Genomic DNA, 25,427 nt, shown 5'->3' with positions numbered 1-25,427 from the left:
ATTAATTATATAATGTTATAATTCAGGTATATTTATGCAAGAAGGAAGTTAGATGGAATCCTTTTTTACCCCTCACTATTTCACGTTTAGTAAAATAAATTAATAATACTATGTTTATCGATGTACGTCGAAAATTGTGTTATAGTCTTTCGATTTTTACAAACATAAAGCAATATTTAAAACAAAACGAGATTGTCCTTGTTTATTTATAAAGATTTGTAGGTACATTAAACGAAATGTTTTTAATACAGCATTCTCTTGCCAGGTAACGGTTGGGGAAAGAGTTCGATAAAGATTTACTATATTAATTCATTTGCATATAACGGTTCATGGATCTCGTATACTCGACGTGCTTCTTCCATTTGATCCAACCGGAACTAAGGGGTCGAGTTAAAGATAAAACAAATATTTGAGAAAAAAAAAACAGGAACCAAATATGAGCAAGGAGCTTATGTTTTTATCCCATCCAAGGAGGAAAAATAAACAGCCGCTCAAGGGTCCGGAGGGGGGAAGGTGAATGCGATGCGGGGAATTCGAACACGGGAATCGGAAAGACGGAAAAACTGATAGCGTTCGACTGAGACGGAAATTTCCGGTAGAATATCAGCACGCGTAGCTCTAGGCTTAACCGTGTCAAATATTGAAACCGTTCGGAATCCTTCAATTTATTTACATCCCCTTCAACAGACGTGCACAATAAATATGATATAATAAGATAAACTACTACCTCTGCTAAATCAACTACACCCCACCAACAACTACCCCACACTGCAGGGTACTGGATTAACACTGGCAAAAATAACTGTATTTACCCCCATAACGAAAACCTTAGTTTCTAAAAAATGTACATTTTCAAAGTTGTTGAGCTTCCAGTGAACAATTATCGTACCATTAACGACGATTACATGTGTGTGTCTTGACACTGGAATCTATATTTCGGTGTAGAACGCTAATTTCCCCAAACTTCGGAAACTCAATACAACTAATATTATTATCCTAAGCCCAAGGTTCAAGCCTTTTCTAGTTGAACTCTCAAAATTGATATTTTTGTGAACACACTACGAGAAAGATATCATAAACTGTTTATTCGATCACACATAATTCATTAACAATAACTCTGACCCATTTTTTCAACTTCAAGACAAACACGCCATCCTTAGAATTTTTAAAATTTGATATTATGCTATTATCCAAAGTGCTTTACAGATCAATATTTTAATTATCAGTGATAATATATTGAGCAGTTAATTTGTTCGAGTTGTAGATGACAAATAATTAGAATATTATGTATCTAATTGACTGAACAAAATTAAAACACGAAAGGGCGTTCACTGTTTTCAGTTTTTATTTTTTACTAGATTATAAATGGTACGTTTTATTTTCTCGATCATTACACAGGAATAATATCGATGTCGTGCCATCGTCCGTTGTTTTGATTAACATTTTTTGTGTTTATGATGCAAGTGACGATAAATGATTTGGAAGTGTAAACTCACAATACGAACAGTTAATATTAAAGTGTAATCATATTATTGTTATATCGAATATCGGGTCATTTCACAAAATAATATTGTAGCTGTAGGTCAATGCTGTGGTGGACAAGATAAATGGATAAGTTGTACCTTCTGTTTTTGAAATTTGTGTTATTTTTTTTCTCGTGAAGTACGGTTTTTTCGAAATCACAAATAGTTGTCGCAGTTTAAGTTGTATACTCGTATGTTGCTAATTAAAAATATACCTTCATAATATTTTAAATACCTTCAGAGTTGTCATACTTTATTTTACTTGAAACTGAAGTGAAGATGCATTATTATGTGTGTTTTTTTAATGATAATATATCATTAAGCATACAACATGTAGTCACAGTTGTAAGCGATAAGTATAAAAAATAATAATTTAATTATAGTAACATAATGAAAAATAATATCAAATAAGCATTTAGTAGTGTCCAATGGCTTATTTGTAAGTACACTTGCTAGTGCCATAAATATTTTGGAAAAAGTAGGACCTATTATTTTTAAAACAACAATTTATTCCAAATCTATTTTTATTTTGCTCAAGTTAAAGATATTTAAAAAATGTGCCGTGACTAGCATTAATAAGAAATAAAAAATTTGTGCATTTTCGATATTGTCATGTCGCAAAAAAACAGACTACACAATATTGTATGAAATTGTCGATATGGCCGATAATATTATTAGTGGTAATGAGATACTAGTTGGTAATATTAGTAATAATAACTAATTACACAAAAACATAACAATAATAAATTTAAAAAAAAATTCTGACTAAAAACAATAATTTTTTATAACGTTCAAATGTCGATAAAAAAAAACACCGATATTATAACGTTTTTTTTTTTTTTTTGGATTAAGGTTTCAGCTACTTAGGTCATTAGCATGGTACTGTGTGGGGTAGGGACGGTTGGTTGGAACACGTTTGTATATGAGGCAAGGATGTGTTGCTAAAAACCCGGATGGTCACCCATCCGAATGCTAGCAACGACGGCCGGTACGTACACTCAAAGCGTTGCCGCAGATTGAGCGTATGACCGCTCCTCACCAAGCCACATTATAACGTTGTAGGGCTGTAAAATAATTTAAATACTAACTGTTTGAATTTGCTTAAGCATAATATAATATGAATCAAATTCGATTAATTGAAAAAAAAACAATTATAAGATCAACTCGTGTATTCAAATACGCTATATTATTATGAAATATTTAGCCATAAAAAATAAAAAAATGATAAAAATATTTCAACAACTAGTTGAAACATCGTAACTCATCGAAAAATGCACGGACACTGGATATCATCGAAAAATGCACGGACACTGGATAAATATTAAATACGCATTTCTTAATTTAATTTTTGTTTAATTTGATAATTAGAAGAAATGAAGTTATTACAATTATATCTATCTGCACACTCTTGAAGAAGTTTTTCGATGGTACACAATATCTGAACTCGGGTTGGTTGTGGTAAATGCCGGAAATACCGTAATTGCCACGGTGGGAACAAGCGTTGAGATTACTAATGATTGGAAAATGTGAATGTGTGACTGGTTGCCGGTTGTTTGCTACACTCACATACCAAATATAATATTATCATGACGTATAATATGCAGGAGGATAATATTTCAATGGATAACCTGTTGGAGTCGAAACACCCCGCCTCCCCTATTTTTCAGTTGGTCTCATTATCACGAATTACACAATGAGCAAATTTTGATCCACTACATACCCCTCGGTAATCACATAGGTATTTAATCAAGGCTTAGTTCAATGCGACACATTAATTTATTAACCCCCAGTCAGTGTGTTTGTGTTTATTAAGTCCCAAGTGATAAGATAATGCAATTTTATCAGTTGAGCTTTTCTACTCAGTGAAATCTTTATGTTTGTATTGTTATAATATACCTCGGGACTGATAACATTAATGAATACTATTTTGTTCGACTGTCATCTATTTTTGGAATTCAATGACATCATGGTTTGGTTATTTCACATCCCAACTCAAGATTTAAGTCACTAGATTTATGGGTATTGAATGAATATGATATCCATGCGCTATTATTGAAGTATATGAATAGTTCATACTTAAAAAGTGATTTTTTTAATTATTGACATAAATGTATTATAAATATATAATAAGTAATAAATACGCCTCATTATTATTAATACATTTTAATTGCTTATGTTATTTTTTGTTGATAATATATTTTTGATTAATTGTTTATTAGTTATAAAGTAAACTATGGAATATTTACTATAAATCATTATCATATAAAAGTTGTTAAAGAATATTTATCGAGGGTAATGGGTGTAATAAATAATGATTCCCTGTATACCCTTAAAATGAAAAATATCATCATAGCTACTAACAACATTTACTTAAATTAAATATAAGCTAACTATTCATAAACAGCATAAATGTTATGAGAGGAATTATTTCGAAATTTGAGGTACACACCCAGCGTCGGTACTTACGATATTTTATAATTTTATGATTATGATAATAATATTATTGTTTTCGATTGTTTTGATATTTCAAACGTCTACCGTAAATAATATTGTTACAGTATTTTTTATTTTAATTTTTTTATTTAATATCGAATGATTACTGGGCCTTACTAAGAAAAATTCTTGTGGAAACCCAGAGTTATTTTAGTTTACTAATAATTCTTATTGATATAGGCATAAATTGCATTTTTATATAAAGATAAATAAGTAGTTTTTCATTATGAATTACATAAATAATTTCAGTAACAGCGTTGTTTAATATGTTACGTACAAGTTTTAGACACATCATATTCATATCGAAGAAAGAGAGAAATTTTTTTTTTAAATTGGTATCTGCACGAAACCCATATCACTGGGCATTAAGTTAAGTATCTGCGTCCCCAGAAAATAGAAAACTTTTTGACAGCTAGTTTTTGTGGGCTAGTCTAAAGAAAACTAACAGCTGCATATTTGGCTTTAACTCCGTGGTTTATAAAATTCAACTAATTATGTTTTTTCAGATATCTGGTGGTTGTTTTTAGGTACAAAAGCTCTATGTCTAGGACATTGAAGTCTTCGAATAGTTTTTCGGTTGGATATTTCCAATTTTTTTTTATTTGCAACCCTAGTACAGTGTTTTTTTCATTTTTACAGCAGTAGAAGAACATTGTTATAGGCACCACCCCATCCAATTATGCCATAGGATATTATTGATTCAAATAGCGTTAGGTATATGGTTCTGATACCTTTGAAAGGTAATATCTCACGTAGTCCTTCCATTATGTATATCATCTTTATTCGTTTATTTGAGACGAATGTAATCTGGTTTATCCATTACACATCAGAGCACATTTCGATGCCAAAGTACCTTCAATTTTTGACAATGCTAACCGATTTACAATCACAACATTCTATTGTATAACAATTCGATTTATGGATTTTTATATCGTGTATGGGTGGTAAAGTTTGTTCAGACAGTGAGTAGTGAATGATAGTTGATTTATTAAAATGTAGAAACAGACTATTATTATTGCTTAGCCAATTATATTCCTATAATTATAGTATTACCCATATATTTATCACTGTAAGACAAATATCTAATTAAGTATTTATTACTACTTATCTACGACAATGCTTATCTCATATAAAATGTATTTTTCTAGATCGATCTCATCACGTCTTGTATAATGGTTAATAACGTTACAAATAACTGCAATCTATAATAAACAGTTCTTGTACACTTCGAATTTCAAAATATATTTCGAGTGGAATTGTTAGGATTATTTGTTTGATTAATAATTTCTATTAAAATTAAAGTTATAAAATATTCGAATACCAGTCGTTTGAGATATGACCATAGTATGATGTAAAAATATTTTATGCGAGTCATTTATGTAAATTAACCAAAAATAATTAAATTTATATTTAACATTATATCATTATTTATTTGGATTAATGTTAAACTTGTTTATTTTTACAAAAAACTGTTACATTACATTGTTGTGTGTCCCCGTAGCTATGACGTGTATAATAATATTATCAATTTTAATCAGGATAACCGTTCTAATACGGCCAGAGAAATTAAACCGACGATGATGACATTAAATTATTCATATTATATTGTTATAACCGTATTCGTCGGGTGGGCGATCGAAACGTTTTCCGGGTACGAAACTTTATGGAAAACGTCTATGGGTAAATACGCCGGTCAATCGAAAATTCGTTCAATACTAAGTCTTCGTTGATAAAGGAAGATATTTTCCTTCCCCAGACGTTTTTCGATCTTATGTTTTCAATTTATTATCGTAATACATTAAATACTAAGGCATAGGTATATCATAGACCGAAACCATCGTAACGGAATGAACAAATCGATAGTCTCCGATGATAACACCAAATTAATAGTGGGTTGATTCCATGGTTATCTACATTTTGTTATCAAAAATGGGCATTGAATAGTTGAAAGTTATTATTTTTTTTTTCAATTCACCAACCTATACAGACCCATTGTAATAACTTCACTTCTCCCAACAATTATTAATATGCTAAACAATCAGTTAAAATATATTCATGTTTATGATAACACGCACTTATCCCTATAATAACCGTAATTTTTATTTTTTACTAATATTAGTATATGTATACATATATATATTTATACATATATTTTAATAACTACGCTGCAGTATAATATAATATTAAAATTCGTTTAAACCATAGTGATTGACTAACTCTAAAATCATACATGTAATGTCCAAACAAGATGAGATAGCAGGATGGAGTTTCGTTAAAATGTTTAGTTATTGTTTAAAATATTTTAATATTACACAATCACTATAATATGACGTGTGAGTATGACCCAGGGGATAATAATAAAAAATAAATTAACAAACTTTATTTTGACTGATTCGAGTTAAAGTTTTTCCTCGTATTAAATTTTCTTTTTAGACATAAATGTATTGTGTGCTAACTACTAAGTCATAAGTTTATTCGATCTCACTAACTCAAAAAAAAAAAAAAATGTATTGACCTACCAACCCCTGATAACTACGACGATATGATGTATGCGCATTAAATAATATCCAACAAATCTTAAATCATAACATTTTTCATACCTAAACTCATCTTACGATAGGTATACAATAATAATTATTATTATATAATATAAGTAACAAAATTGGTGTGCGTGTGTGTACTTACGTTGGGAGCTCGATCTCCGGATGATGTTTTCCAAGAACGTGTTTTGAGGGGCGACCAGACCTCGTCGGCCCCCTGGCATAATGGGTGCACCTTTGTTACCCAGAAGTAGGCTGTTAGCTATGTTTGCTCGAGTGTGTCGTTTCGGCCATATTGGCGGACAAAATGAAACTCGCGCACGACGACGCGGACGGTTATTACGAAAACGACGGTTACCGTGGTATCGCCGGGTATCGGACGATCACAATTTGCGCGTCGCGGTCTCGAACAAAAACATAAGATTATTATCACATCGACCGTATATTATTATAATTATTATTATTGGAATAATATTATTTATCTACAAAAATCACGTATCGATGACACAGAGGTGTGAGCAATTCGAACAACGAATTGGAGTGGACGAGGGGTGAGAGGCGCTTGATGACGTTTTTATTCTTATTGTCATACAGCGGTATAATTGTGATGTACAGCTGCAGCTACGTAGTGATTGCGTTCGTGGTATCCTGTGTGGGCATGTGTATATGTCTGAGTGTGTGAGTGTGGGTGGATCGGGTATGTGTGTGGGTGTGTGTATGTGTATGGTCTGAGGTATGTGTGTGTGTGTGGCGAGTGTGTGTGTCCCCGGGACCGCAGTTCAGTTATCGTCGTCAGCCGCAATCCAAGTGTTCGCGTTTGTGTTTCTTCATAATCGACGCCGGTCGTCAGTGCGGTCGGTGGCGGTGGTAGTGGCGACTGCTGCTGCTGCGGTAATGGCGGATCGCACGTACATCGAAGAGCCCTCCACCCCCCCGTCGAGCGGTCGACGTGAACTAGGACGGTGACGACTCCCTGTGCTCTTGGACCAGGTGTTTTTCGAGCCGTTCGTGGTCGACGATCGAGCCGGAGGCGGCTGTCGATGGCGACGGTGGAGACGACGGTTGCAACCGCGATGACGGTTTCATCTGTGCCCGGCTACCTGGTTCGGTCGGATCGTCGTCAGACGACGGCGGCACTGGCGAGCGGCGTGTGCTGCTTTGGAGGCGGTGGAGGTAGGTCGGCGTCCTCGGCGACGTTGACGGCGTACAGTGTCGTCTAGTTTCTCGGGTGGTGCACAGCTGTCGTCGAAGGTCGCAGCAACGGCGACGGCGGACAGCATGGACTCGGGGCTGATCGGGAGCCTTATTCTGGCGAGTTCCTAGAACAAAAAAAATCCATCTGATTAGTCTCTGAAAAAACGATATTGTAAGGGATACGCAGAGGTCGATCTACAAAGTGTAGAGGATACTGTCGACGATTATGTATGGCGTGTTGGGAGAGACCCTCTGCAGTGAACTAAATCATTGGTAGGCATATTGATTTTCGGGAGACATGAACTACACTCGTACACTAGTTTACCACTTGGCGTGTATCGCTTCATGTAGAAGTAGTTGAAAGGAAAACTAGTTGAAACCCATGACATGCTTAATGTGAATTTTATCTTTCGCTATATCGTCACTTGAGGCGTCACTGTATACCTCAAGTGCGAACAAACGTTACAGTTATTTGAAATGACGATTGTATACTTTTGGTTTATAGAGTAATAATAATGACTTAAAATCAATAAGAAAAACATAACAGTCGAAATCATATCATACTATATAATATTAATGCAAAAATATTTTTTTGTTTATACTATGTATTATATGAAAACAGCATTGACAATTTTTAAATGAAATTTTTCGCTGAAACATCATACAAATCAGGCGTATATTACTTCCAATGTTCGTACCGTCGATGAATATAAAAGCTGGTCTTCACTATGTCATAGAAACATATATTATATGGATATGAACGTGGTTTACCCACATATCATTTAACGGTTTTCTGGGCTCGAACAACACCCTTTTAATTTGTTTTTTTTTTTTAAATTTCTGTGCGTTGTACGTGTTTTCTCGCCGGTCGTAAAAATTAAAAGGGGGTCACACCCACCCCTCTTTTAAATAACACTGGGACACGTAACTCCATGTGAATTGCAGTATACAAGGTTCACGTGTGCACCCACACACAAACTCCTATCGTGTAAAATAATATGTATAACATATTATATGTATCATTATTATATGTATAACACCGTGTAAAGTAGTAGAGATAGAAATTTGAAATTGGGAGAGGACAAAAATATCCTCTGCGTCATGAGAGCTATAAACTAAGAGTTATAATTACACTCGTTTCAAAATATTCCAAAAATATTAAAATGATTCGTATAATAAATAATTAAAACTAAATCAATTTATTTGTTTATGTCCGATCTTATGTTATTTGCGTCCGTCTACTCAATTGTTAAATAGTTTGAATTGGCTTAATGTGAATAATGATTGTTTTTTTTTTTCAAAAGCGTCAAACGTATAAATGATTAATTAAAAAAAATTTTATTATTTCTAATTTAATTACTTAAAAGGTATTGATTATTAGCGATTTATTATAGCCCATAGTAAAGTAATAAGTTAAAAATAATGTTAAAATGTGTACATGATAATGACGTGAACTTTTTTATTTACATTTCTTTTTTATACCTACTTTCATTTTATTTTCTAAAATATTAATATTGGCTCAATAAAGTAAGTTTATTTATAGCTTTGGAACTCATTTTGAGATTTTTGGTAAACGTTATTTAACATCTCAACACCAATTATTTAGGTGAACACTATATTATGTATGTGCACATAATATTTCCCTCTTAAATTATGATGCACCTATGACGTGAGTATACAGTGACTACGAGATAATAATCATTCGGATACGATATTTTATACCACATAGGTAACAGTTACGTATAGTTCTTTTGAGGTCTACGACAAAACGCCAGTTAGTTCGTGTGTGTGTGTGTGTGTGTGTGTGTGTGTGTGTGTGTGCGAGCATTTTACGTTTCGGTCTAAATCAAACGGAACAGACTCGACGAATAATAATAATAATAATAATATGTATTTAATACAGAGCCCGCTGGGTGGGTGCAGTTCACGAGGCATTTATGAGCAGGGTGGGCGACGAGTGCGGACGAGAGTGTGCTTAACGCTGATAAAAGGTAGGCCCCTATATAAACGCGCACGCACATAATATCGTTACTGTGCCTGAGCCCGATTCGTGGCGAGAAAAACATTACGGGTGGGTATAATAATATGCGTTTGTCGAGTCTCGGCGTTCTACTGATAGCGGAAAACGTCTCCAAACAGCTATTACACAAGTAGGACGGACGACTGTTGAACTTTCCGTGCGTAATTATTGTTAGGTACTATTATTTCAAAATCACCTGCAGGGTTGAATCCACGGCCCCCTTCCGTCATATCTTGTGCCGAAATGTTTTTTGTAAATTATACACATTTTTCGTTATTGAAACGCATCCAATATTGTTAATTATTTTACTTATAACGCATACGATGTAGAGGACAAAAAAATTATGACGTACATGGCTGGAGACACATGTTTTTTATGTTTTTGTTTTATGATTAAAAATAATCTTGCAAATCAATGCTAATCGACTGCTAAAATATGATGACTTGAAAAAAATGTCAACATTTTTGTTTATGTGGGGCTGGGGACATGTACGTGGAATTATGCCACACGGTGGGTAAATAGAAAATATGTCGCGCGTGTGTGAGATGTAAAAATTTCGATTAATCTTTACCAATAATAATTATATTTGCGTCGTTTTAATTAAACCACATTTCACAGTTAAATGATTTTACCAACACTTATTTAATTGACTTTCACACGGTTTATGAACACTCTTTCTGTTATAACGTTGTATTCAAATATAATCGATAGTAATTAAATAAACCTATTCAAAAAATATCACGCAATTTGATAAAGCTGTAATGAAATTAATAATATAATATTAAATAAAAGGCTTTGATTGTTATTTAAAGTTTGGAATTAGATTTTCGTTTTACGCAGCTCGTCATGTCTTGCAGATAATTATATTCTTAGACATAAAAAAAACTCATTACAACGAGTTCAAACTGATAATAGTTTTTTAACAATTATGTCTAGTTTTCTTTTTTTTTTTTTTAACATATTAAATAATTCCTTTTCGCATGATTTTTTTTTCACGACGTCCCACTGTCTCAAATTTTCCGAATTCAGTTTGTTAGCAATGACTGCCACGACAACTACTGTGATCACGATAATAATAATAATAGTTATAATTACAATATTATTGTTATTATTATTACAATTATCGAGTTTTACTCCCTGCCCGTCGTCTGCTGCTATACGGGTCACGATGTGTAATCACCATCGTCGGCCGCCCAGCGGTTTTGTCGTGTTTTGACATCCAGCGAACGAATAATGTCGGTCGAAACGTTTCGTAATTTCACGTCCGGAAACTCATACACACGTGTGTATATAAATGTTATAATATCTAGGTATATAATTTGTGGTCAATCCTCGGGACTGGAATGGGACTCGGGACTGGCCCTATGCAGGAGTGAGGACATATTTTCAAGAGACGACCGCGAAAATGAACAGCTGGCAACCGACGGCCGATATGTAACACATCGAAATATATTATTTTATGACGTACCTATCGTTGTTGCAACTCTTCGTGTAGCGTGGGCGTGCGTCGTGAACAAGTCAGAATTTCATAATAATACACTCGAAAGTCACGTCATGTCCGAACAACTTTGTTGTTTTCAAAAACGTTTCATAAACCGTTGTGATATCACTTAATAAAATTGTTTTCTTTCCCAAATATATTGTAGTCATTATAAATTTGTAGTCGACAGGCAACTTGACATTTTTATTGGTTTGTCTTAGTTTGTTTTCCGAGTAATTAGCGGAGTTCATCTCGTTCATCAAGTATTCATCTCGTAGAACCACATATCTTTTCTGAACTTTTCGGGATGTAAAGTGTACACGGTTGTATTATATAACTCTCATGATTTATAACCTATCCTATGAATTCTTGTTTTCTTCACATGTGGTAGCCAATATTATTGCCTTCCTCAAATCATCTGGTTTTCTATCTAAACTGCTTAATACCATTCAAATGCGTGTATTTGATAGTAATTTCTGTGCCACAATATTATAATTAATAAATGAAAACATTATTCTCTGATTTTTCGTGTGATTTTATTAATTGGATCTGGATCAGATAAGAATGAAACGAAAAATAATGTGTATTGTACATACAGGTATACACCCATTTGAACCCATTTTATACCCATTCGCAGCACTTGACATTTTACTATGACGTATCGTATAATTATTATAATTGAAAATATTTTATCGGAGATCAGTTACACCATCTTTTTTTATGACAGAGATTTCTAAACGCATCGTGATGAATATATTATCAACTATGAGTGGTATGCGGTGGCTAACAAATAGCTTGCATTTTGTAATTATTATAATTTTTAACAACACCCCACCCATGGTTGTAGTCTTGTGTTTAAATAGATTTGAGGGGTGATTTAAATGGAACTAGCATCAGAGAACTATTAATATTTAATTTGCTTATGCTGGGTTAGTATTTTGTCTAGGTGGAGTAATAAATATTTAACCAGATTGTGATCGGGGTATTATTAATTAACACGTTTAGATCTTAACCATCACTTAATTTAAATGTAGTATAATATACTGATTTGGAGTGGTTTAATATAGCTGGCAACTATACTTGACAAGATATATCCGGCGGCGGCGTGTCTGAAAATACAGACAGAGGTGAGAATTGTTAGACACAAACATTACAGTACCATTAACGTTGTAGGCTTCTTGCGTGGGTGTGACGTTACACAGTAATATTTTAACCTAATTGTGAATAAATATCATGTACACCATTTTTAAATTAAATACCCAATGTTCAAGTATTTTTGCTGAAGATTCAATTTGCGATATTGTGCTCAGATTTTCCCTATTTACGTCGGGTCCGATGAATGTCCGAAGATAGTGTTAGAACCCAGGTGGTTAAGTTGGGTTAGGTTACCAAACGATAACCGGTCCGAAGACTGGCGTATTATTACTCTGTTTGGAATATTAATACGCTTTGCTTTGCTTTGTGTGACTGCCCCGAAGGATCATTTAAAATGTATCGTGCGTTTGCCTGAACCACTGGCTTAAAATATTTTCTAGTGATTGTTATATTACAGAAACTCGTTGTAGTGAGCGCGAGAGTTGATCTAGGATTGAACTTTGTATATTTCTGGGATTGTGGCTGACGAGTGACGGTTTATATATCAGGATTTTTGTTTTGAAGAGAATTGAGATTTTCTTATTGAGTAGAAGATGTAATGAACCCCAAACCATTTTTATGGTATCATTAATATGTTTTGCTACACTGAGTCGTCTATTTAGGGTTACACCTAATCATTACACAATTTTTCGACAAAAAAGAGTAAAGTTAAATTATTTTTAACATAGGCCCCTGTCGTTCACGAAACATATGGAGAAAACCGCTTTAAAGACAATAATTCCGTCATATGAAATTGCGTACTACTCCAAGCCTAAAAGTAGGTTTATCTTCGGCATAGTAGATAGGTCCATACGATGTTATTTCTCTAGAGCGATATAACAATATTATTACATTCTGTGCAGCTGTATATAAAAATATTAATAATAATAACAACAAAAATGTGTAGGTTAGTACCTACAAACCGTTCTTTAAATTTTCGACGAGGGAAATACGTCCAGCACTATAACAATATATTATATAATGTACCATATATGGTATAAGACTTATTACAGCATCGAATAGCGATATTTTAAAAATGCCGTAAACCTGATGTTTGACCTCGAATAGAAGTCCACTCGCGCGTCTACTCGGAATATTATATACCCTCGGAACTTCCTGATAATATTTTACGTTCCGTACACGAAGACCACGAATAGTGTACAAAGCTTACAAAGTGTACACAATTATTATATTATTATATTAGGTAGGTACACCGCATTGTACATCACTGCACGTACAGACAGATATGGCGAGTGAAATCCGAAAAAGGTACTGAGATTTACACAAGAACATCCTCCCACTTTTACCCTACTGAGTAAAGTAATGAAAACCATAAATTCGGAATGGTTCATAATGCATGAACACATTTTATTGGTCTTAGGAGTATTTCATTAAAAACCATTTTTATTTTATTTTATAAAACACCTATAACATATTTTTAGCTAATTAAATATTAAATTAATTATTTTAATTTTAATTTATCTTATACCACGGCTTATTTAAAGAAAGAAAATTATATATCAATAATTATAGTACACCAAATAACTTGGAGCTTATATTATATTTATGAGCTGAGTTAAATAAAAATCAATGATACTAATGGGATACTTAAGTTTTTGTATTGATACTTTACTGACAAACATATTTTATCCTCCGAAGAATCGTTTAAGATTCAATCATAGAAATAGTTTTATTTTTTGTAGAGTAAATACTGTTATTTACATACAATATGCTAATGAAAATTATAGTAATTTTACTAGAGTTGTTTGGCTAATATTCATTAATATGTTTTCAAGTATGCACACAATTTGTTTTTTTAAATATCTTTTGATTTAAATAGTATAAAAAAAAAATGTTTGTTATCAAACTATATCGGTATTGAAATGAAAATATTATATTAACACATACATATAACAGGCTGTATCACACATGATTTGTTCAAGATGATTTATTTTCAACAGTTTTTTTAAAATTGAAATTTTGAACGCTTTGAAAATCAATACTAATATGCATCCTCTAAGTATGCTTTACGCGATCTAAATCATTTGTTGGCATCTCTAGTCTAAGTCCCCTAGTTTAGGGGATTTTTCGTTGGAATTATGGTCAATTATATTTCACAACAATAATAATTCTTGAGACCACTTTTGTAATTTAAAAATATCTTATAGTACTCTAATCACGGCCCGGAAAGACCTGCTCACGGGTATACTCTACTCATCGTGTAAAATTAAAAAAAAATTAAAATATAATAAAAGGCAAGAGAAACAATTTTCTGGACGTAGCTCGGACACAATATCATGTATTATACAACATACCTACGTTTATTGTCGAGCATAATATTCAGAGTTCCCGGCGGTACGAAACAACAATAATTCCGTCGAGCAAGAGAGCTTACGAACAATTTCGATGCGTACAGCACAACGACATGTGCAATTCATATTATATTATTGATTAGTCCGAAATAACCGCGCACTCTCGATGGCACCGAAACGCGCGCATAATATCATAGTAATGATATAATATATTATTATTATTATTGTTATTATTATTATTTCTGTAGTCGTCGTCGAGTCCTGTCACGTCGTCCTTGTCGTTTTTCTGCTCCATCGGGACACGGGACCCGACATGGGAATTGCTCGCGCATTGCCTGCGGTGTAACAGGCGATATCAGCTCCTGTACATTGAACATATATATATACCCACCGAACATGATATATTTACCCGGCCAGCCAGCAATGCGCCCCCCTCACCCTCCCCGAAAATGTTTCAGCATCGTCGTCCGTCACCCTGTTAAATCACCCGAGGACACACGCGTGGGGTGAAATTAACCTGGAATTTGTTTTCTTCGCGTTCGCCAAGAAATTCTGGGAAACATTTACCCCTGGCCGAATCACGTTGTTACGAGCGAACCCAGATATTCCGAAATGTTCTATTCGGAAATAACTTTGATGAGTGGAAATTTTCATGCGGAAATATCGAATATACAACGAATAGTTTAGAGCGCCTCACATTTTCTAGAATGCCAACATTTTTTCTCAATATTCACACCTTATCTTGTCAACGATTGAAATACTTGAATATGAAAGCCATCGATACGCCTTTAAAGTGTCCAACTCCAGTCGAAAGAATCGACAGTAATTCGGATATCTTAAAAATATAAAAAAATCATTGTGAATACAAAACGTGCAGAACACCAGATAACGGTGAAGAAAAAAAATTAATATAAACGAAATACAGAAAGAACGTAAGAACCACCTAGATGGGTACAATTTAAAAGTAAATATAAAGTCGACTGCCTAATATTATTTAAGTACGTGCTGAAAACGCCATGCCACAGGAAGGACATTTGTGTTTCTGTTTCACTTGATTATTATAATAACTTGTACCAAAGTCAGTAAAAATATAGACTGCAATATTGTTTCAGATAAAAAAAAAAATAATATGATTTTAATGAATGTTGATGAATCGTAGTTTTCAGTAAAAGATCGTTTATACAAAAAGAAAAAATAGAGAGTTTTCCTCATTAAAAAAACTCCAACTGAACTTCAGATATCTATCTAAAGTTGTCTATATTTTTGAACATTTGCATATTGCACTCGATAGATCTCGCCCAGAGAAATAATGTTTATCATACATCTCGAAACTTTTTTTGACTGTGTTCAAATTTTAATTTACTGAAATTGTTATATCTACCTACGGTCATTGCAATATTACATAAAATAATATTGATTTCGTAGCTTATATTATTATAAAAATTGCCATATAATTTTGAATTTAAAATGAAACACTGTCAGGTTGTCGACCATATTGGTTGCGAGTATATTATATAGTGCAGTACTTCGCACGACCTTAAAAAAAATCTGAAATTTTTGAAATTATTGAAATGTAAATGTTTTAAAATATATATTATGCCGATAATCAACAACCTCGAAAGTGTAAATGATAAATTAATGCATGGCCAGTTTTTGAACATGAAAAATAAAGTTATGTCGAAACATTGTTTTGTTACCACTGGTAGTTTGTAATCAATACGATCGTCTTCATCGGGTTTTTCTGACAAAAAACATCTCAAAAAGAAAAATGATTCGCGTTTTGTTTTATTAGAAAAAAAAACGTTTACGGTGACGGTGCCTCTACAAATATTTTGGTCCCACTACATTTTTTTTTAGGTGCGTGTCGTTTCGCCTTCGGTGTAACACAGCACCTTAAATCGTATTATTAATAATATCCAGACGATTGCTGGAGTTCGGAACCGTGGTCGCGCCCGTAACCACGTTGGCAACGGATCTGTTGCGTGGTCGCCGCCAAATAGTTACCGACACGAGTGCTAAGGGTGGGCTGTGGTTGCGGTGGTGGTGGTGTTCGTGGACTCTCACAACAGAGTGCGCAAAACCATTCCATTATTTTATTGGCAAGTGACGCCGTTATAGGTGTCGGTAATACTAATAATTGTATCTCATCGATTACCCGCCGTTTGCGTGCAATCGTACGAAGCGAAGGTAATACAGTTGCCTGTGTATACGTATCGCGCATGGGCGGTGCATGGTTAAAGAAGGAATAGATCGAGATCTCGACTTTTCGATGAGAATAAAATCCGAAAATCAAATATTTTGATACCCTGAAAATTGCTATAGGCGTGTTTTACGTTTCGAAAGACGAACGGAAATATTTATAAATTATATGCGAAATCCAAGTGGAACTTGAAGAAAATTCTAAGAAATTTAAAAATATATTAAGTGCATACAGTTATGCCGAAGTACTATTATATTCCCCCCAACAATGATTTGATTACATTTTTTTTATCGGTTTATTTCTATTTCATTGTAAACGGACCGTATGAAAATATCCCTAAAGTACCCAACTCTGATCTAAAATTTAGAAATGTTCCGGTCATTTTACGAACCAAACTGTTTTAAGTGAAAGTATTATTACCTACTATCATTATTATTATTATTATTTTTTTTAATGTTAAATGAAGAATGATATTCGAAAAATATAATTGATCACCGCTTGCAGCATAGCGTCATAATTCTATTCCACTTATAATAATATTATTGTTGCCATTATTTTATTACATACTACAGATGTTGACAGAAATATACGTTTTATAAATATTTTCCCTCTGAGACATACTTGGGAAATTATTGACGACACGTCTGTCACCGTTCAGCGTTATAAAAACGTATAATATATCGTCCAAACGATAGAAGTCACCGTAGTCCATCATCTCGAACTGAACGCGATCATGGCCACAGACCGTATGTTATATGATATTATTGATAACATAATAACGAGAAAATGATATTTCGGGTCCGCTACAAGACGAGAAAGGCGTTATGATAATATTGTTTTTATTATTTTTTCCTCCGAATTTTCCTTCAAAAACGTCGAGACACTCATCGCATCGAAATGTAATATTTTGTTTCGGAACAAAATTATTAGATAATATGCCAACAAGAGAAGAAATTATTAGTTTCGCGCAAGAGACATTTTTCTCCTTCGTTTTGGCTGGAGTGCACCGATTGGGACACATTTTCGTATAATATGGACGGATTCCTTCCTCCCTCGAGATAGCGTCTATTTTTCACAAGTCGAGAATTTGTTCACTTACATGGGTTTTAGAGATTTTAATGTTAAATACGTCCACCGTGTTTTCGGTCAAGTGTGAACATTTTTTTGACATCAAAATTATTTAAAAACTATTCAGCGAATTCACGCATAATTTAATCCGCTAAATGAATTTCATTTAAAATGTGGACAACTGAATGTAAAATTGTGCTGTTATTGGCAAAACGAGAGCTTGCATATTATATAATATTATAATTATATGATTATTATGTATGGAACATAATTATTACGGAAATTCGTTCGTTCGTGGTTGCACGTTAATAAACTGATGGAACTTAAACAATCGAAAAATTGCATACATTTTTTTTTTTACACGAATAATATGATAATGTATACAAAACGTCCACGATTAAAGTACCATTGTTTCTTTTTCGTTTTGTGCAGAAATATTATAATAATATGGCAACTACGTGCTACAACAATGCACAAAATGTACGAAAACGAGAAGAACGACAGCGTTTTTGTTCCGATTTAAAACTGAATTTTCAACTCATTTAACATCGGTAGGGAGTGGATGAAAAAGTTCTGTTAAAATTCCGTTCGTCTTTTTACTCCGACAATAATAGTAGGCACTAATAACCGACGTCTGCAGCAGTCGTACAAAAAATAAAATAAAAAAATACCAATTGTGAGTAATATTATTGCATAACAGTCCGTCGGCAGTATGATAATAATGTACAACACACTGCAGGTTTATTCGCCGAGTATGTATTAGGTATTCAATGATGTCATTTTTCAAATTCTGATTTTTGAAGACTTTGATTACATATTATAATTTATTAAACATAATAATATGTTAAAATATCACTTTACGACATTGACGATAGTATTACACGCTGAACGATAAACTTATTTAGTCTTCAAATGAGAACACATTTTTTCTATAAAGTAGATGTCTTTTCATTAAAAAAGTTGATGCGTCTTAATTGAAATTAGAACAAGTAGTTTCTCCTGGTTTTCTGTAAAATGTAATGATTGATATTATAATTAGTCTAACTTCAGTAGGTAATTATTATTTTTCAGTAATTTTTACAAAATATTGTAACGTGTTAAAATAAAAATAAAAAAACTTAATTTACATTCAACTTGCAATATATAGCCGTCGACGTTTCCAAAACAATCGTCTCTATAACACACGTCACAATATAGAAGTATGATTGTCATTTGAAAAAAAAAAGAATATTTTTCATCAATATACGATACTACTTGTCTTATTGTATGGTAAAAAATAATTCATTTATTTAAATGATGGTCCTCGATTATACTTAAAAATTCCAAATACCATAATTTGAATACACGTTTAAAGCAAAAAATAAGGATTATTGTCCCAGGTAAATCACCCTGTATATTGTTCGATTCAATTGGTATTTCATCCGAATTCCACCACGTTGAACATAATAATATGAATCATGCACTTGAACATATTAGATTCGAACCATAAATCATCAGTGGCTGTATTTAAATTGTATCCGTACGATGATAATATGGACAAAATACAACATAAATTATAATATTATATTGAAAAACTTTTCGCACTAGTTATTATCAACGTGTTCAAATTAATTTTAAACACGCCCGGAGCTAAAGCATTAATATTTTACAACTGATTTTTAAGGTACCGAAATGGTGGCAGTGTCACGTTTTATTTAATTTTGCGTGCACATCCGTTCTGAGGTTGCAAATGCGTAATTGTATGACACTTTTAGAATTTGTAACTTTATGGAGTGTGAGCAAATTTGGTCCACATAGACGTTTTCAAAAATAATTTCTGTGTCCGTAGATAATATACTAATGATCCTTAAATGTTCCGTTATCGTTGGTTACGTAAATAAACTAATATTATTCAATTCGATTTATATTTCAATTTTATCAAATAAAATATTTTTTACTAATGTATTATTATTATTATATAAACATAATCTATTTTCCAATATGAAGCGTAATTATAATACCATATATAAATGAAACATAAATATTGTGTCAAGTAGTAATACAAGCTTTGGTTAGCAATGTACATTAATCGTAGGGAGAAATTTATGTAAACAATTGAACATTAATTTATTTAACTTCAAAAATAATGTTAAGGTATTTATTTTATTGTTTTTGTATAATCTGTATTTTGGCAATATTTGAACACATATTTATATTTGTTTGAATTATTTTCATTTTTCGTTTATTATTTATTTTAATTATGTTATATTTTTACTGATATGCATAGACTTAATAACATGTAGAACATGACGTATGTACCTAACTTATAAACTGAACTCTACTCTCCCACTACAAGCTATGCTTACATGGAGTATTGCATATATTTTCTATTTATTTTTTTTATATTTTGTGTACTGGTACTCATATTTGCAAAAATTAAATATTATTATTATCAATTCCAAAATCGTTTTAGTATTATTCGATATAGATACCTGATCGAATCTAAACGATAGTCGCTGCGCGTCGGTTACTATATTTCATGGACTAATATTATCTCCATCGGATGACAGCACAACTTTGATTTGGACTACTTGAAATTAATTCGGGGAAATAATAACTAGTTATGGATATTATGGTACCGATCAAGTTTTTACAAAGAATGAATTCGAAAATATATTCATGTTGCGTTGAAGATGATAAATTAGTAATTACTAATTATTATGAACACACTCGTATTTCGTTTTATTTGGATGATTTATCGAGTGGATATAATAATCTGTTCATACGTGGTATCGGAAGTATTTGAACGAAATCGGTTTAGACACCCACTTGATATTATGTCGTTGGCCATCACAATAAATTATAATATAAGTACTATGGTAGACAATACAGTTACCACTACTATATTCATTGTCACGACTCACGAGGCGTAGAGAAATTAATGAAATTGCAGATTACAATGCAAAACGTAAGATATACGAAAATCGTGTACTATTTTAAAAAACACAAAATTTCTATTGACGAAATAAAGTCATAATTCTTAAGACACTTTTTTTCCAATGTTATACTGCAGTGTCAAATATAAAATAAACAAAAAGATATTCACTAACATTTTTTTTTTTTTTATTCATCTTAAGCCTGGCAACTTAGGCCACTAGCATGATATTTTTATTGAATGAAATATTTCCGAATCTCATAAAAAAAAACTGTCATTTTTCCGTCATACAAGGAAGTCATACATAGGTAAATACATAAAAAAACTTTTTCCACGACGCATACAAATTAAAAATATCAACTAAATTTCTATTAGTTCAATACCTATTTAATTATATCACCCAAATATTAAACGTCGTTTCTTACTTTCAATTTCTATTCTAGTCTTGCACGACCGACAAGATTTTACTTTTGTTGCTGACGTATAATTAATTTATTGATCACAATATTCTAGCCAAGACTGAGGTACAATATGTTTTTATGTAAATCGTTGTTCCTGAAAAAAAGTTAAAAATGAACGCCAGACATTTTACACTGTGCCAATGTAACCCCTCGGCTATAAAATGATTTACTGTATGATGCAAGTGAGTATTAACTGTGTAATGTTCGTGTTGCGTGAATCACCACTGCACGATAATAATAGACTATATTATAATTAAACGATAATTAAATGATATAGTATAGTTTGCTATATACTGGATAGGACTTTCTCAGCAAAGTATTGTTGTTTTTTTTTGATATACATTATAATAGATAACTCTCTAAGACATAACAATCGATTGAACTATTTTATACATAGTTAATCCGAAAATCAAATGTTTGATCAAATTATTTTTCTTCAATTATCAGTCATTACCTAATTCAAAGATTTAAGACCCCTGCGTTATCCTTTTAAGCCCACAGTCCCGCGTGATCTTTGTAATTCTTTGAAATCCAATGTAATAATTGTGCCCTAGACCATCATGTACAAAGAACATTTTCGACTACAATTTCATAATCATTAGTACATGATATATTATAACATGACATTTACATAGAGCGTGTATACATGATAATATTTTAACTTTGAAAACTGACAATGATTTTATGCAGACAAATATACAATAATAATCAACAATCTCGGTAAATATCATTTATATGATGCGTTTGTGCCTCGTGGGTTCATTAATTTATATCCTATTTCGAACCTTGGTCTTATATTATAAAATTGTTAGATTTCTAGAAATTGCGCATCGATATAAATGTGTTATTTAGACTAATTTACACTAAAACAGAATCGGACGTTGATTGTTATAAATTCATCACAATCAAACACAAAATAAAATTAATAATGTTTTATTTGGTGTTAAGTTAATAGTTATATAATAGTATGATATTGGTCTTCAGTTATAGGCCTTCGAAAAACCTTCAACTTTGGTGGTCCAGATACAAAGATCCGTCGAATCTTGCGTCTGCTTACTACATACATTCAAGTTAAAAAAAAAAAAACTTTTATAAATTAATCTAATACTATTATTATGTGCATTTGTATTACTTTTTATATTGAAGAAATGTTTTAGAATTTATTATAATTTAAGTTATTAATAAAAGAGTGGCAAAGGGTTGAGGAGCTCACCGTGAAAGTATACATTTTTATTAAAAGCAAAATGTTGTTTTTGTATTTTAGAAAAGTATTCGGCTTTTGATTAAATGTATATGAATGTTATTAAAGAACAATTACAAATGCTGTTAAAAAGTTGTTACAACTATTTATTTTTTTCAAAGTAGAGTTTTTTTGACGAAAGTAGGTAGTATTTAAAAACTGCACGTCATAATAATATTAAAAAAAAAATATTTTTTAAACTAAATAATACGTATAGATGCAATTTTAAAGAAATGTTTAATATCATCGTCTCCACAAAACATCATCCTCAGTGCTAAAATACAATAGTTTATGATGTGCAATGCATATTTAGAGAAAAGTTTCAATCACATTCCTAAGAGATATTATCATAATAGTAGGTTTATCTAATTTTTTCAGAGGTACAAAAATCTCATCATCGTAAATTTCGTACAAAGAAGATTTTTGGTATCAACGACCATACATCCATTATGTTTATAAAATCGTAATCTTTAAAAAAATTAATTTACAGAGATGATCAGCGTTAATATATTGTAATAAACACTCTGTAAACGTTCTCATTTGGTTTTTCCAAAGACTGTTTCCACTCTTATTAGCACAAGTGTTTGACAAAAACATAAAAAAAAGTATAAAACAATAACATAATACGCATTGGTTTTGGATATTGAACGTTAAATGCATAGATTATTACACAATTTTATTCGAATGTACCTATTTAGAAAACTTTTGCCAATATAATAGAACAATAATATGTGTTTTGTTTTAGTTTAAGCACTTGAGTAAAACTAAATCGTATTTTCTTGTACCTACAAATAATAAAATAAATGTACGAAAAACCATACTACGTATTATAATAATATATTATATAATTATCTAATATAATATAATAATTAGCATTAAATAATTAATAGTAATAATTTTATAGTTATATTATGCAATGTGTTGTTCAAAAGTAGGTATAACTTATCATCAAAATGTTCGTTTTTTTTTCTAGAAGAAGACAAAATTTATTTATTTGTGAACCATAGCTGAATATTGTAATGAAAATTTGTCGATGTTATGTTCAAAAACACTTTAAGTTTTAATGAAGTGAAGAAGTGCATTGCTTGGTCAAGTGCATCATTCACCACCGTTCAAAGTCAAACAATTCAGATACTTCAATGACTCGCTACAGAAAATGCAACTGGAAATAATTATTTCTTACTTTAGAGAGAATAAAAATAAGTTTAAACATTAAAAGTAGATAGTATGAAAACGTGTTAGCAAAAGTAAAAAATTAACAGTTGATCATTATTGATGCTCGGAGAAAACTTTCGAGTCAAAATCACAATAATTATCGACCGAGCAACCAAGTTGAATGTACCGCCATATTATGACATAACATTATGCATTTATAACAATATAAAATATAATAATAATATAATTAAAATGTGAGACTTTGGTGGCGGCGTCAGCAGCATCGGATGACGACGGTGAGCGAGCCTAACCTCCGGTTATTTCCGGTTTGAAACTGCTGAGGGCCGGAAACTGGCTCGCGAATCCCGCCAAGCGCGCGACTTTGAATATTTTATTGTTATTTACTCTCATCCACCCCTCGTTCATTCCCCAACCGCCACGACAGCACCACCACCATGGCCTCGAGAGTCGTAACATTATTGCGTTTCTCTTGCGCCTCGACAGCGAAATGTAAATAAGGGCTCGCCCGCCAAGGAGAGCCGACGTCGGTCCGGTTAAGCCCCGAGGTGGTAAATTAAATTTTAAAACATCTCTCGTCCTATTATAATATTATGTATATATTATATTCTCGTCATATATATATATATATATAACGTCTATATAATGTATATACATGCGATAACATAATAATATAATTATAATATAATACAATAATAATTTACGTGCATGCGTACAACAGTATGAATATTTATGTACAAAATAATAAACATTTAATATAATCTGCTGAGTGAAATATGTAAAATATAATACTATTTTATGAGTGCCTAAAATATATTTATATATTTTTTTAAACAGTTTTGATAGTTGTCTTGCCATTATTATACCGTTTAAATATAATTATTTCTGTTTTCAAACTAGTCGCACCCCAAAAATAAAAGTGTCTAAAGGTGGCTGTGCGAATACATCTTGACCCGAATTACTGTGTTTGAGTTTTGAATATAAATTAAGTTCAGTATAGTTTGATATAATATTTTAGTCTTGATTACTAGCTCAGCCTCGTCATTTCAAATAGTTGTGAAGTAGAACCCTAGACGACCGTCTTACCGATAGTCACTTACTTTTTAATAACGAATGAAAAATTATAAAACTAAACGGGTAATTTCCTTTGTTTCATATACATTGAAATACACTGGACACCTCTCGATCGCTACTTTGCTCATTTGTAAAGTGTGATTTAGTGTTGTATAAAACACAGACAATCAATGAAAACGTTCAAAACAGTGAGATGCAACTCAAATCATGTTAAAAATAATATAAGTTATTTCCAAAAACGTCAATACCAAAAATGAATACTTGCCTATTTTTTTTTCTTTAAATAATTAGCTTTTAAACTTATACTAGCTAAATTACCCGTCGTTGCCGGGTTACGGTAAAAAAATCAAATAGTTGAATAATAATTGAGTATATATAAATAAATATAAAGGATGTATCATGTATACATCGTTAGAATAGTATGCAATTAATAAAAAACATAAAATGGAAAATAATTTAATTTTTTAAGCTTTAATTACATTTATAGATACTATAGATAGGTATACGCAAGATATATTTTTATTTTATGAATGGGAAAACTATACATACTTCACCCAAAACAAAAGAAATGTATAAACACTATAAACAAATGAATTTCAAC

The 25,427-nt window shown here is 32.0% G+C and overlaps 1 protein-coding gene across 9 annotated transcripts in view; it reads right to left on the bottom strand.

Moving 5' to 3' along the window:
• LOC111030074 (potassium voltage-gated channel protein eag-like) overlaps nucleotides 1–25,427 on the bottom strand; it is a 227,644-nt gene that overhangs the window by 78,463 nt on the left and 123,754 nt on the right. For all 9 annotated transcript variants that reach the window (XM_022309402.1, XM_022309399.1, XM_022309407.1 and 6 more), the window contains one exon: nucleotides 6,702–7,875. In XM_022309402.1, the coding sequence (XP_022165094.1) occupies nucleotides 6,702–6,780 (79 nt within the window). In that variant the 5' untranslated portion in view covers nucleotides 6,781–7,875. The remainder of the gene's footprint in view (nucleotides 1–6,701; nucleotides 7,876–25,427) is intronic.

This window comes from Myzus persicae, unplaced genomic scaffold, assembly GCF_001856785.1.
Source record: "Myzus persicae strain clone G006 unplaced genomic scaffold, MPER_G0061.0, whole genome shotgun sequence".
Taxonomy (NCBI): domain Eukaryota; kingdom Metazoa; phylum Arthropoda; class Insecta; order Hemiptera; family Aphididae; genus Myzus; species Myzus persicae.
Note: the sequence above shows the minus strand (reverse complement) of the source record. Positions and strands in the feature narration are given on the sequence as shown.